This window comes from Marmota monax, unplaced genomic scaffold (assembly GCF_021218885.2).
Source record: "Marmota monax isolate L192 unplaced genomic scaffold, Marmota_monax_Labrador192_F-V1.1 WCK01_AAM20220418_F8-fsc00064, whole genome shotgun sequence".
Taxonomy (NCBI): domain Eukaryota; kingdom Metazoa; phylum Chordata; class Mammalia; order Rodentia; family Sciuridae; genus Marmota; species Marmota monax.
Genome location: NW_026694542.1, coordinates 8,560,476 through 8,574,518, shown reverse-complemented (window position 1 = coordinate 8,574,518; position 14,043 = coordinate 8,560,476). Strand labels below are relative to the sequence as shown.

Below are 14,043 nucleotides of genomic sequence, written 5' to 3'. Positions count from 1 at the left end.
GAGGGGTTGGGAGGGGAAATGAGGACGCGGCGAGAGAGGGAGAGAGAAAGAGAGAGAGAGAGAGAGACAGAGAGAGAGGGAGACAGAAAGAATTACGGCGTGAATAGGCAGTTTCATGTTGTTGGGAGAACTTAGCAGAAATCAGTACCTTCGGTCATTACAAAGAAGCACGTTCAAAGGAAATAAAGACCATTGCACAAGGAGGCTTTTTACACGGGGCGGGGGTGTGGGGGTTCAGTCGGGCCACGGCCGCTCACCCTCGCAGGGCGAGGGAGTCCTTGCTTAAAATCCTTTTCTTTCCCCCCCCCCCCCCCCCGGCCCCTCAAGAGAAGGGAAGGAGATCCACGGTAGCTCACACACAGAAGCTATTACGAGATACTACCACTAGCGGGGACTGGCGCGGCAGGGGACGCTGCGGTGGGAGGCCTGGCTCCTGGCCCCGCTCGCAGGGCCAGAGCTCTCTGAGGCGGGGGCGGGCGGGCGGCGGCGGCGGCGGCGTGGGGAGACCCGCGGACTTGCGGGTGGCCGCGGCCCTGGTAGTCCCAGCTGGAGCCTATTTCTTGTCACCCTTCTGCGCGTCGCCCTCGTCCGCCGCCTCTGGGGCCCTCTCCAGCTTCTGTTTCTCCAGCTCCTCCTGCTCGCATTTGCTGCTGGGGAACTTGTCTTTGTTATTCTCCTTTTTCCACTTCATCCTCCTGTTCTGGAACCAGATTTTGACCTGTCTCTCTGTCAGTCCCAGCGCATGCGATACCTCGATCCGCCTCTTGCGAGTCAGATAGGGATTAAATAGGAACTCCTTCTCCAGCTCCAGGGTCTGGTAGCGGCTGTAGGTCTGTCGGCCTCGCCTGCGTCCGGCGGCTGCTGGGAATGGGGGAAAGGGCGAGACGGAGGGGAGGGGAGGGGAGAGTGGGGGAGGGGGCAGAGGCAGAGAAGGTTGGAAGATTCGTGAATCAGCCTAGTAGAGCAGTATAATAAGAGCAGGGGACCTTCTACCCCGGGCGGGGTGGGGGGTGAGCATGGAGGCAGCCGTGGGGGGGGGCGAGGAGAATTAGACACCACTGAATCTAAGGGAGTCAGAAAAGGGGAGCCCCCTCCTCTAATAGCCAGCCCCAGAGTTGGGTGGGGGGTGGTTGAAATCTATTAAAAGTACCATAAAGTTTAGAAGGAAGGATGTGAAGGGGGGATAAAAATAAAAAAGCTGTGGTGGGGACTAATGGACCCACCTTGAAAAGCCCCCAGAGCCTCTGCCCCAGAAGAAAAGTTTCTTCAGGGTAATTAAACTATAAAGCAATTGAGAAGTGCAAAAGTTGAGAGCGCCCCCACTCCCACCACCCTTTTCTGCACTACCCCCCAATAAAACAGTAAAAGGGGGAAAAAGGAGGGGAAGAAGAAGAAAAGTAAAGTAGGGTGAGGGGTTTATGGCTTCAGGAAATGTCGCTTAGCGACCCCCCTTCAAAGGAAACAAAAAGGGAAGAAAGGAAGGAAGGAAGAAAGAGAGAGAGAGAAAAAGAAAGAGGCGTAGGAAATTGGAATAGAGCCGACAAGTCTTGCAAGAGCTGGAGGAAATGCTCCCCTGGCCTGCCCAGCCCCCTGACCGGCCCTGGGCCCTCCCGGCCCCTTCCTGCCCTGGCCAGCCCCTACGGGAGCTCACCTTGCGGGCGCATCCAGGGGAAGAGCTGTGTGGGCGACGGGCTCTGCTCCGAGCCCTCGGCCTCCTCTCCCAGGCCGCTGGCGGCGGCGAGCTTGCAGTCTGCGTACTGCACCAGGTCTGGATCTTGCGCACCGAATAGGCTCTGGCGCTGCAGCGGGTCGTAGCCGTAGAAGTTGCCCGGGTCCCCGTGGCATGCCACGGCGCACGGGTTCTGCTGGTAGGGAGCCGTGGACAGCGACGATGGCCCGTGGTAGAACTCCTGGATTTGCGACGGGTGCTGGAAGCTGCCGCCGCTGCTGGGACCGTACACCACGGTGGGTCGGCCGCCCAGGTCCTGGGCGAAGCCGCAGTCATAATAATTGGGGCGCAGGGACTCCCCGGTTTTGTATTTGGAGAACAGTGAGTTGACGAAATAAGAGCTCATTTTATTGAATTTTGAGGCGGCGGCGGCGGCGGAGGCTGTAGTTGGGGGCTGGTGGGGAGGGGGTGGGGAGGGGGAAAGGGAGGGAGAGAGAGAGAGAAAAAAACGCGGATTCGCCGGCTCCTAGTCACCCTCGCCAGGAAAGGAGAGGGAAAGGGAGGAGGAAAAAAAAGAAAAGAAAGAAAAGGCGAAGAAGATCTGGAAGCCGCCACACTTTTTGTGATTTCCAGGAATAGAAAAGGACAGAGAAGCCTCCAAAAGTCTAAGCTTGCACGGCAGCCGCGGCTCGCTCGCCCTCCCCCCACCCCCCACCCCCCAAACAAAAATATACCGCCACTTAAAGAGGTCCTCGCTTTACATTTCGAAGGAGGGATGCCAGTTCATAAACAGTTTTCGGTGATTTACTTCCCTGCAAATGAGTTGTTTCATATTTTGCACTGTCTTTTCATGATCATTTGCATCCATTAGAGACCCCGCATCCTATTGGCTTCTCCGTACTCCTCCCGGACAGAACGCAGAGCGAGGGTGAGAGCGAGAGAGAGCGAGCGAGAGAGAGAGCTAGAGCGAGAGAGCGCCAGGGAGTGAGGAGAGAGCGAAAAAAAAAAAAGGAGGGGAAGAAAAAAAAAACACCCAGGGAGAGAGAGGGGAGAGGGGGAGAGAGAGGGGGAGAGGGAGAGGGGGTGAGAGAATGAATACGGATTAAATCTGTTTAACTACCTACATTAATGAGATATCTCTCGCCTCACAACAAATCAAATACCTTCGCAGACCACCCCCAAAGACTGATGTGGGGGAGTCACGGAAAAAACCACACACACACACACACACACACACACACACACACAACGCGCCAGGCGTAGGCACGCTGTTAATTTCGCGATTTTAACGAGGCAATTGGAGTCTTTCTAAATGTCAGGGTCGCTTCGGAAAAATGTAAAAGAACACGGTTTAATTGCGCCGAGTTTTAAAAGGTCCTATAAATGTAATTGGTATTTTAATACAAGTTATCAAATCATACAGCTTCCTCTCCTAAACATATTTTCAAACAAACGAGGTAGTCATATTTAAAGCTTTAATGATCAATTTCCTTATTATTGATAAAGGTTTAACTATCGTGTGGAGGGAATTGGCTGGGTTACCGGCCCCCAAAAAACGGCTGTAAACTCTTTAACAAACTATAAAACGCAATAAAGCCGGAGTCTGTTGTTGTTTATGCCGCAGCGCATAAAAGCTGTTAGCATTTTACGAGTTCTTTCCTCTACAGCTATAAAACTGCAGCTTCGATCGCCCCCGCCGCCCGACTGCAGCACGGTGGGGGTGACGAAGCCGAAATGAGAACGATTATGGTGTTTTTTTTTTTTTCTTTTTCTTTTTTTCGGTGCAAACGGTTGACTTTTCCTAGACTTTCACCTCTTCAGCCGTGATAGGCACCTGCCCCCACCAGCTCTCTGGAGACCCCAAACTTGTCCCCCTCTCTGCCACACCCAGGCCACTCGCAGAACTTTCCCTCATTAAACAAACAAGAAAGGATTTTCTGTGGAGGAGTCTGGAAGGTCTTGGAAAGGGACTGATAGTAGAAACTTTCTGGTTAATGGGCAGTGGTGAAGCCCAGAGCAAAGTTCACCCTGCAACTGCTAATTCTGCAGTTTTGCAATCTACTTGTTGGGGGAATGCTAGGGCAGAAAGGGGTCTCCTGAAGGCACTTTTGCCCAGTCAGCTCTTTGCAGGGAAGACAAAATGAGGGGAAAGGGTCCTGATACCACCAAAGGGGTGGCACCTCACAGGGCTGCCCCACACCTGCGACTAGGCCTTGGAACCTAGTAACCAATCCCAATGGGCATCCAACCTTCCTGGGCCAATCCCTCACACCTTCTATGTGACCTTCCCTTGAGAGGAAGTCAATCCCATCAACCCACCAAAAGAGGGAAAGGCAATGGAGGCTGATGCTAGCCACCCAAACCCTGGTGACTGGTCTTGGTTACTATTGTTCTATGCCCTCCACTGCCCCAGGCAGTGGCTGTAAGATATTTGCTCTGGAGAAGCACTTATTATTCCTCAGGATCCTCATGGCCCTTTGAGTTACTATCACTACCCCCACTGACCTTGGAGTGGAGGGAAGTGGGATAGAGCAAGACCACTGAGGTTTCCATCTTCTCTCTTTGTCCCTTGGGCAGCCTGTAGTTAAACCTGTCCTCCCTGCAGATCTGGGCACCTGAGCCTTGAAACCCAGAATGCAGAACCAAGCTGATGGTGTGCCACACTCTCAGACCCACTGCCTCCCTACATACCTGGCCTAGCTGTGGTGGTACCCAGACTTTAGAAGGCCCCTGTCTGTCAGAATCAATGGTTTCCTGAGGTGTCTGATAGGGGAAGGAAAAGAAAGGAAGGAAAGAGAAAGAGAAAAAAATTCTGAAAGCAAAGGCAGAAGTGGCCTGACAAATACATACAATCCATTGTTATTCAGGAAAGAGTGATTTGCTTTTAGAGACCTTTTGGGGATCCCAATCTTTATAAAAATGAAACTAGCACCTTTTCTGAAGGAAAGTTACCACTGGGGTCACCCAGTTTTTCAAAAGTGAATCCAGAGAATGGGAGAAGAGCAAAAGGGGAGAAGGGAGAGAGAAGAAAAAGAGGAGAGAAGGGACTGGAAGAGGATCTGGAATTTTCGGGAGGCTGAGGGGGCGGTAAGGCAGCAGAAGGCAGAGTCAAGTTGTTGAGGGAGCGAACATTTTTATCAAGTGCGGGGGATTTTATGGTCATGATTTGAGGACTTACCAGGGAGGTAGAAATTCAATGGCTTGTTCTAAATCATCCCTACACCGTGCCAGAAATTTCTGACGGAAGGAAAATGTTTCTATTATAAGAAAAAAACAAAACAAGAAAAAGAGAGAAGATAATTTATAAACACCCAATGGAGCATAGATTTATTTGTGAAGCTCAAGTTGAGAAGAAACTCCACTTTTCTCTTTGCACCCGGTTCTGGGGAGGAAAAAAAAAAGAGGCTGGGGTAATTTTGCGGGGTTGGTTATCTATTTCTCCTGCAGGTTTATCCGAGGGGAGGCAGGGATCTGGCGGCTTCGGGAGGAATTTGGAAATTTGGATTTGAAGGTGCTGTGGGCAGATACAGCGCTGATGCCAGAACGAAAAGTGCTTGAGTCCAGGCCTTCATCTGCTAAATTACATAAAGACCGGCGCCCCTAAGGTTTGCCTGGGCAGGGGGGCAGCAGAGCTGGATCCCCCCGCGCGCGGGAGCCACAGCTCTCACCTGGAAGCCGCGGAACGCGGGAGGGAACCGAGCTCCTGCCCCCTGCCGCAGTGCCTGCGCCCACAGCTATCCCGAAAACGCTCTTTTCCCGACCCCCGACCCCGATCAATACGGGGAGTGTGGAGCATCCAGAGGAGATATCCGAACCTTCCCGCACCCGCCGCCCTGGGGAACTCATACCCCGCGCCTGGGTCGCCAGGCGCGCGCCCAGCCCAGACCCGGACTGGTACAAAGGCTCTGGAGCCTGAGCTCCAGCGGAGCGACCCCGGGGGCCCAACCGCTTGGGGAACCTCTGAATCCCCATAAAAGCCAAGACTGCATTCCTCCCCAAACTGCCCCTTCTCTGGACTGGCTCACCAGGTTCCCTCTCCAGCCAGTGTGGGCAGCCCTCCTCCTGGCAGCTTCCTTTCCATCCGTCCCTCTTCTGCCGGTTTGTCCCTCTCACCTGACCTGATCACCCGCATCCGTCGACATTCCGCTTGCTCCCCTGGACGGAAAATGTCATTTTCCCAAGTCAATTCTCTTTGATTTGGACCCATTATTCCTATTATTACTCTTATTCCCCGTTTTTACGCATTTGTTGCCCAACCGAACAGAGCCACTGGGCGAGAAACACTGAGCCCCCATGAGGGAAATTCAGAAAATTGACCATTTGAGGGGAGGGGAACACTACTATATCTGAAATCTATAAAATGGGGTGGAAATACCATAACGAACCCTATATTTTTATTACGTGCAAATTATTCATGACTTTTGGTAGCGCTCAGTTCATAGATTGAGACCCGAACAAGGTGCGGTGTTGGAATAAACCAGAGTCGGTAGGCGCCGCACCAGAAATTTTCACGTGGAGCAAGGGTGCCATCTAGCGGCAGCTTTGCAAAAAGGTTCCCACCACTGGTTCTGCCAGGTTCTCTGAGAGCCAGCCACCACGGTGACAAGCGAGAGAAACTTTCATTATTAATAGAAAAGGGGGAGGGAAAGAGCGGGCTAGAGAAAAGTCATTGGAATCACGAAACGGTTCATGAAATTGTGCAGATAAAGTAAAAGAATAAAAAACACGGGAGGAAGAAAAAAGGAAGTTATAAGCTTTTTTCTTTCTACTTTCAGCGCCCCCCGCCTGCAACCAGCCCCTTCTACAGAAGACCGCCAAGCAGTGCGCCTTTATGGTCCGTAAAAGGGGGAGTCAAGCACTTTTCAGCCCCCACACTATTGTTTCAAATTCAGACGAGTAACAATTGGGCTATTTGTGGGGGGAGAAGAGGCCTGAGAGGAGGGGATAGGACTGTAAAAGGATCAAGAGGCTGCCCTCTCGCCCAGACGTCTGGCCTTGCCAGACCTGTGTGGGGTGTGTGTGGGTGGGTGGGTGTGTGCGCGCGCGCGCGCGCGCGCGTGCGTGAGCACGAGGGCGAGTGTGTGTGCAGGGCCTTCTTGCTTAAGACGCCTGATTCTGGGGGGGGGAGGGTGTGAAGAACAAAGACAAGAGTCCAAATTGCAATCTATGAAGCATTTTCAACAACAAAATGTTACTCTCCTTCTCTTTTCTCCCCTCTATGTCTCGGGGGTGGGCTTCCCCGAAAGTCCCAAACCTGGAGTCCTGGGCGACTGAGGGTGGGGGCTGCTGGAGAGGGGGCCCACCAATTCCCCTTCCCCGCCAGGCAGGGAGCCCAGGCCCAGCTGCGGCTTTCTCAGCTCCGGAAAGTTTCCCCTCACTGTTTGCTTTGCTGCTGTTTAGTTTCTTAACCTTCAGAAATTTATACGCTATAAACTTTTATAGCGGTCATATTCTTTTATTGCTGCGCACACGGCATTGAATTCCTCTCCCGGCTTTTCTCTGCCTCGCACTCTCTCGGTCTCCCTCTCTGAATTTCTCTTTTATGACAACTGATTTCCTCATCTCCGGCTTACTACCATGCTCATCTTCGCCTTTGTTTGTCTTGAAAGAAGCCACCGGGCTGGGGACCCAGGAGCTGCCGCCCGAGGCCACTCCAGGCTCCCTTGCCCCCTTTTCCTGCAGCACTCCGATCGGCTCCAGCCTCGCCTTTTGCGTTTCCTTTGAAGAAACAAGCTGACTCCTTGGCTCAATCTCAGCGCCGGCTGAGCCAACGGAGCCTAGGATGGCCAGGCAACCTAGTCTACACCAGCTATAAAGCCAGATTCATTTCCATCCCTAACGGAACCCTCCTCGGAAGGCGTAAGGGAACCTCGCTATCTCTGCCTCTCTAAGAGGATCACTTCATCCTTTCGTTAGAGAGGGGTAGGCCTGGCATTTTGCAGGCTCTCTTCACTGGGGCCAGTCTTTGTCTCCTCCTCTACCCCAATCCACAGGGTCTCCGCGGGTTGCAGTGTGGCAGGGGTGGGCCTGTGAAAAGCTCCAGCAGGAGGCAGCCCAGCCCGGGAGCGCCGGCCCCACAGCAGTGGAATCCTAAGGCTTGGAGAAGAAAGGCAGGGATCCCCCAAAATGGGATGTTTGTAAAGAGCCCTGACTGGGACACTGCAGTCTGAGAGGCCCAGAAAGGGCCTCTTGAAACCAAGCTTAATTCTGGGGTCTGTTTGGGAAGATAATTCTTTTTTTTTTTTCCAACGGAGACATTTGTATTCCACATTCAGCCCCTACCCAACCAGCGAGCCTCAGAACAAGGCTGCTATTCCATGGCTCTAAAAACCCGGGTGGTGGTGGGGGGTGCAAAGAACCCTATGTGGCTGCTCAAATAAGTTCTCAAGCCTGGAACCTGTCTAGACCAGTCTACTCTGCTGCAGGGAATAGCAGAGAGGGTATTGCCTTCCTCCCTTGCATGGTATTTTAAAGTGCCCAAGCCAAAGTGGTGATCTCAGTTGCCTGAGAGAAGAGCCTCTTCCAGGAGTTATAGAGCAGGCCTTGCCTTCCCTCTTGCTCTCCAGACAGTGGAGAGGTCTCCAGAGCAACTGTCTGGTGGAAGACCCCCTGCTCTAGGAAGACCCAGTCCCCTCTCCAAACCACAGATATTTCTTTTCTTCCTCTTCCAGTCTCCTAGTGCTCCTGTTGAATGGCTCTTACTCAATTTAAACACCTTGGGTAGTAATCAGCTAGCTGTCAGCTCCACCAGTGAGTGCCCAGAGGTCTGTAGGGTCTAAGAAGAAACTTAGGGAACACAGCAATCTTTTTTCCCAAGCTATGCTTTTAGCAACTGAGATTTCTACCTATGGTAGACGACAGCCAACACAGAATGAGACTCAGGAGAGATTTATTTTCTAGAGTGATATATATTTTTTGTTCTTTTTCTTTTTTCTTCCAAAACAAACAATTAGAGCTCTAGGCCCCCTGCCCTCCCCACTCCCACCCACAACCCTCCCATATAAGCAACAACTTAAAACAGTCAAGACAATATCCCCCAAAGAAATCACAAAACACAAGCACAATTTCACAACAGCCACAACAATGCAAAAAAAAAAAAATCTACTGGAATGCCCCCTTGCAGGGTCAGGAGAAGCAGAAGCAAGAGTCCTGGAATTGAGGGGATTGAGTAGTGGGCAAGCCGGGTAGGGGAGAGGAAGCAGAGAGTGAGCTTCGCCTGATGCTTAGTTGAGATTTTGCCTCTTTCCTTTGCACGCGGGAACTGTTCCCCAGAAGGATGCACAGAACCAGCCACACAGAGCAAATCACCACCCAGGCTGGTGCAGTGGGAAATGAAGCCCAGTGCTGGAGTGGGCAGTCTAACGGTTCTTCCTTGTGTGTCAGGAAACCCAGTAGGATGAAGAGAGATGCGACAGCTCAGTGCCCTGGGGCCATAGCTCCTCCCTGTCCCCTATAGCTTACTCCAGAAGAAAGCTGGGAAGTCGATTCACAATAAATTCTCAATCCGACTCTCCAAACCTGGCCTTCCTGTCTACAATGGGGTTGACATGGGAAGGGGGGGTGAAGGGTTGAGGGAGTGTTCTAGAAGGGGCAGCTTGACTCCCTGGTGCAAGGTGGATTTAGCTGAACAGAGTTGATTTCAGAGCTGAAGGGGATGCAGAAGAATGCAGGGGCTGTGCAGAGCAAGAAAAGCTATAGTCTCTGTCAAGTGGGGCACAGATGAATGGGGGAGGACATTATCAAGGCTCTACAACCCACAGTTTGACCTTCTTTTGTTGGAAGGTGAGGAAAACATCATGCAGAATTAACATTTCCTGCAACAAAATGTATATGGAAGGGGCTCCATCTAAGATAACTTCATAAAACCACTTAACTGCCTTTTCTTGCCCTTTCTAGCCTACCACCTTGGGGACTAGGTTGTCCCCATCTGCCACAGGCGTGTCCTGGGGTATAGTTGGCAATTCCATGTGGGATGGTATTGGGATGCTGAGACTTTGGGCTGCAGCACCTCGCTCAGGCTTCTGTCTCTAGACATCTTCCTGGTATGTATTTGTATCTGGGGTAGAAACCCAAGCTTGCCTGATGATTTGAGAGCTGTTCTGCCAGATTTGGTGTGTAATGTTTGCACTTAGAGTGTCATTTCATTTGACTTAATTTCACCAATTTACTGTGAACTCCAAACTTTATGCCTGTGGGCGTCTGCTAGGCTGTGTGCAGTTGGCGTGTCCCTGGGTGACTTCTGCATAGGTGCAGAGAAGGAAAAGGCGGACTGGAAGTGAGGGGTTAGGACTTCTCAGAAAAATTACAGGGGATTCTAGGAGTTTGACTAGCATCTCTCTTTCCTGGTGGCCCATCTCTTTCTTAGGAACCAACTACTTCTATCTTCTAACTTAACAAAACTTTCTTCTGACATCCAGGAAGAAGGGAGGGACAGGTATGGGCAAAGGAAAGGAGGCAGGCTCTAGGTGCAGTTGAGGGATTGTGGAGAGGAAGCCCTTCCCCATTCACTTGAATACATCTCAGACAGCACTGGCTTTGCAGCCATCACATAAATAAGAGCGAGATGGGGAAGGGCTGGGAAAGGCTGGGAAGGGCAGGGGTGATCTTTACTCCTTGCCCTGCTCCTTATTCATTTTCTTCATTTTCATCCGCCGGTTCTGAAACCAGATTTTGACTTGTCTCTCACTCAGATTGAGGAGTCTGGCCACTTCGTGCCTGCGGTCCCTGGTGAGGTACATATTGAACAGAAACTCCTTCTCTAGCTCCAGCGTCTGGTATTTGGTGTAGGGACAGCGCTTTTTCCGGGAAGAGCGGGCGTGCAGCCAGTTGGCAGAGGGGTTGGCTGAAAGAGAAGCAGGGATAGAATCAAAGGAAGGAAGGGGGTGAAGGGCCCCAGACCAAGAGGGGCACCCTTGGTCTCCTCTCTCCATCTGACATTGGAGAAGAACACCTGGGCCTTCCAGACAAGGTCCCAGAAATGGGCCAGCAGCCACTATAGACACTTTAGAAAGGATGAGGCCAAACTTGTGCCTAGGCTTCCTCACATACTTTCAGAGCTTCAAGAATGCCTCAAGTTCTCTCAATCTATTTCCACTTGGATCCAAACTGGTAGGACTCAGGTCAGAGCCCAGCATGTCTGGAGCCCCACCATCAGCACACTAGAATGGCTAGGTGAGGTCAACCTGAAGGATCCCTGGCTCTAGGTCTGAGAGGAGAGATGAGGAATTGGGAGAGGGAGAATGGCTTCTCTTCAGTCATATCCAAGAGATCTCCTAGTACACCCTGCCTTGATCATGAGAGAGCTTGCATCTCTAGGCCACATGGCAGCAGGCATGTGTAGCTACATAGATATTCCCCCTCCCTGCCACCACACACCACAAATATGGGTCCACACTTAGAGCCGCAAACATTCAGCACACTCCAATTCATGAGCAACCCAATTGCAACCATTTATCAACTCCAGCCTCTGGACAGGGAAGCACCAGGGCTCACAGATTACTTATGGCTGCAATAGCCTCTTCTTTTCTGCTGCTCAGCTTGCAGTTTGGTTAACACAAGTTCAGGGAAACTGGGGAGCAAAATTGCTCCAGTCCCAAGGTGGAGAGCCAGAGATAAGGTAGGGGTAACAGAGAGCCCTTCACAGCAATCTAGCCTTTTAATTGGTCCTGTATATGTGGAAGGGGACAGATAAAGGGGGCAGATAAACTGAGTTAAAGAAGGGCAAAAAGAGGAAACAAAAATATATACAGGGTTCTTTTTCTCCTTACTATCTTTCCCCAGACCCTAGAACTCAGAAAAGTTGCCAAATAAAGCTGAACTAATTAAAAATAATATCCACCCTCTCCCAGCTTCCTTCTCCCCAAATGAAAAGCATTGAATTTAAAAAATATATTCAGTTCATCCTACACTAAGTACCATGTCTTACCAATTTGCAGCACTATTTTCTTAATGTGCTTGTCTGGGATGGGACCCACAGCCGCATTAAATATGAAAGAGGGAAAAAAACTGTTAATAATTGATCCTAGCCAAATGGCCGCCTTGCAATAATGGGCTTTCCAGGCAGTTTGGGGGTATGGGGCGGTGGTGTCTGGGTATGTAAGGGAGGGTTTGGGAAGAGCTGTTTCCCCAAATGCCAGCTCTTATGATTCGACCTGGCTGGTTGGAGGTGTGGGACCCACAGGAGCCTGGGGAGAGTGGGGCAGCTTTTTACTTTTTGCAGGCAAGGAGCTCCAAAGGTTCAGTGGACCACTCTATTGGTGGGATCTGGTGCGGTGCACAGAAACTAAAAATCCGACTCCTTACTCCCCCAAAAGAGTAAGAGGTGAGGACTCAACCCACCGGCATGCATGTAGGTTATTGTTTGGGGCTAAGAGCCCCTCAATTGACTTGCCCTTCTCTGCTTAAAAAATTCGAGAACCCTCTCCTCCCAGCCAGCAGCACCTTCTGGAAATTAGCCAGACTTGGGGTTCTGACAGGGGTGCTATTGAGGAGAGGGAGGCGAGGAGAAATTCCCCACGAAGGGTAAAGTTCTCCGCCTCTCCTCACCCGTCTTTGCCCCCACCACTCTTCTCCCTGGGGTCTCTTCAGGATGTCACCTTCTCTGCTCTGGCGGTGGGCCCCGAAATTCGGAAGTGATTCCCCGACTCCCCGCGAGGCGGATAGCCTTGGCTGGGGCTAAGGAGCCCCGCGGAGAGCAGCGGGAGCCGCAGAAAAGGAAGCGGCAACCCGAGCGAGGATGCCGAAGAGGGGAGGGGGCCACCGGAGGGAAGGCTCCCGGGGAGGGGCCGGCGCATCCGGGGAGGGGGCTCAGTCACCGCATCCTGGGCTTCCCCCGCCCCTCCCGGCGCCTGCTGCCGACCCTGCGCGGCTACTGCGCGAGATCTGCTAGGAACAATCCTCCGCCAAGCTGTTGCATCGCAAATAAAATCCTAATGAGCCCCCTCCCCCTTCCCCTTGGCCGGCTTTTACGGTCTGCGCGTGGCTGGGGAGCTCTGCCAGCCGCGCGGTCCGGGGCAGCCCTGTACGCTCCGGTCGGTGCCGGCGCAGGGTGTTGGCCTCGCTGGCCATCAGCCCCGAGCTCCTCCAGCTCCTCTCCCGGCTGTTGCGGGTCTTATCCGGCTTTCAACCGGGGCCTCGGGGAAAGAGGGGGAAGGGAGGGTGAGAGACCAGCGAGTTGATCCCTGAGCCCCAGTTCCCCACAGGACTTGGGAGCAGTGGGGGCGGCGTTGCTCAGCAGTTTCAGTCTTCCCTTCTAGGGCATTCGGCATTTTCCTCTCCCTTCTTCCTTCCTGCTTCCCTTCCTTCATCTTTCCTCCACCCCGAGCTCTCTCCGGCCATCGCCGCGTTTTCCCTTCACATTGTCCCAGTTTATTGCCTCTCCCCTCCCCTCCCCCTCGCCTGGCCTTCGGCCTGGGTATTTCCTCACTTTTTATAACTTACTTTGATCCGGCCTCTCTTTGTCCTCGCTTCCTTCGCAAATTTTATTGTCCCCGTAGCCGGGTCTTTGATTAGACAGGACGGCCTCCCTGCCCGCCGAAGTTTCCAAACTGTACTCGGGCGTGCCCTGTTTGAGCAGCTCCCCAGGCGCGCCCAGCAGCGGCTCCGCCTTCACCGCCGCCTGGCCCTGCCCCGGGGCAGCTTCGCCGCGAGGCGCGGGCTCCAGCCAGGTGCGGAGGTACCTGCTCTCGGCCGGCGGGACGCCCTGGGGCTGGATGTAGGGGTGGTAGACAGACGGCAGGCTTCCGGACGCGTGCGGGCTCAGCGGCGCCCAGGAGGCGCCGAACACCGGCGCTTTGGGCTGGAAGCTGCACGAGGGGAACTCCAGGTGCTCCGCGTGGCCCGGCTGCCGCGGGCTCGCGTACTGGCCGGAAGGAAACTTGGCTGGAGGCGCGTCCTCACTCTCGTGACTTATGATCGAGTCGACATAATAGCTGCTAAGCGTCCCAGAAATGGACATTCTCAGACATTATCCGGGCGCTCGCAGGGGGAAGGGAAGCGCTCGCGCGGCGGCGCCCAAGCAGGGAGAGGTGGCACCCGGACCGGTGTGAGGGCTTTCGGACGCGACCCCCCCAACCCCCCACCCTCCCACCCCCACCCCCCGCTCAACTTCTCAGCCAACAAAGTACAGTGGAGCAGCCCGGCTCAGCGCTCCTTGCAAAATGATTGGTCAAAGTTTTTCCGACTGCCTGATAAAGCGTCAGCTCCGACATAAATCAATCGGGCGAGGGGGCTGCGCTCTCGCTGTCATCCGTCCGCACTGCATTCCATATCGAGGATGGATTGTTTTATGCTGATGCAATGTGCTATCACGTCAGGGCTCCAGCGGCCACGTAACCCCAGCCTGAGCTGCTGGCCGCCCGGCCTCCTCCCGCCTT

At 53.1% G+C, this 14,043-nt stretch overlaps 2 protein-coding genes and 1 long non-coding RNA gene across 5 annotated transcripts; 1 reads left to right on the top strand and 2 right to left on the bottom strand.

Moving 5' to 3' along the window:
* Nucleotides 1-310: 310 nt before the first annotated feature.
* On the bottom strand, nucleotides 311-13,220 carry Hoxb8 (homeobox B8). Of its 3 annotated transcripts, none has more exons than XM_046420322.1 (5): nucleotides 5,695-5,729; nucleotides 4,848-4,926; nucleotides 2,404-2,630; nucleotides 1,652-2,123; nucleotides 311-861 (listed from the first exon to the last, which is right to left on the bottom strand). In XM_046420322.1, exons 4-5 carry the CDS (start codon nucleotides 2,073-2,075, stop codon nucleotides 554-556), a joined length of 732 nt encoding a protein of 243 aa, XP_046276278.1. In that variant the 5' UTR covers nucleotides 2,076-2,123; nucleotides 2,404-2,630; nucleotides 4,848-4,926; nucleotides 5,695-5,729; the 3' UTR covers nucleotides 311-553. The 3 variants fall into 3 exon arrangements, with proteins under 3 accessions (XP_046276278.1, XP_046276281.1, XP_046276279.1); XM_046420325.1 differs by having other exon boundaries at nucleotides 311-858; XM_046420323.2 differs by lacking the exons at nucleotides 4,848-4,926; nucleotides 5,695-5,729 and adding an exon at nucleotides 13,109-13,220.
* On the top strand, nucleotides 4,447-8,791 carry LOC131423259 (uncharacterized). The gene is made up of 2 exons (XR_009224575.1): nucleotides 4,447-6,503; nucleotides 7,352-8,791. It is a non-coding gene; the product is annotated as an uncharacterized LOC131423259 (long non-coding RNA).
* Nucleotides 8,655-13,728, bottom strand: Hoxb9 (homeobox B9). Its single transcript, XM_046420321.2, has 2 exons — nucleotides 13,109-13,728; nucleotides 8,655-10,511 (listed from the first exon to the last, which is right to left on the bottom strand). Exons 1-2 carry the CDS (start codon nucleotides 13,623-13,625, stop codon nucleotides 10,276-10,278), a joined length of 753 nt encoding a protein of 250 aa, XP_046276277.1. The 5' UTR covers nucleotides 13,626-13,728; the 3' UTR covers nucleotides 8,655-10,275.
* Between the last annotated feature and the right edge of the window lie 315 nt (nucleotides 13,729-14,043).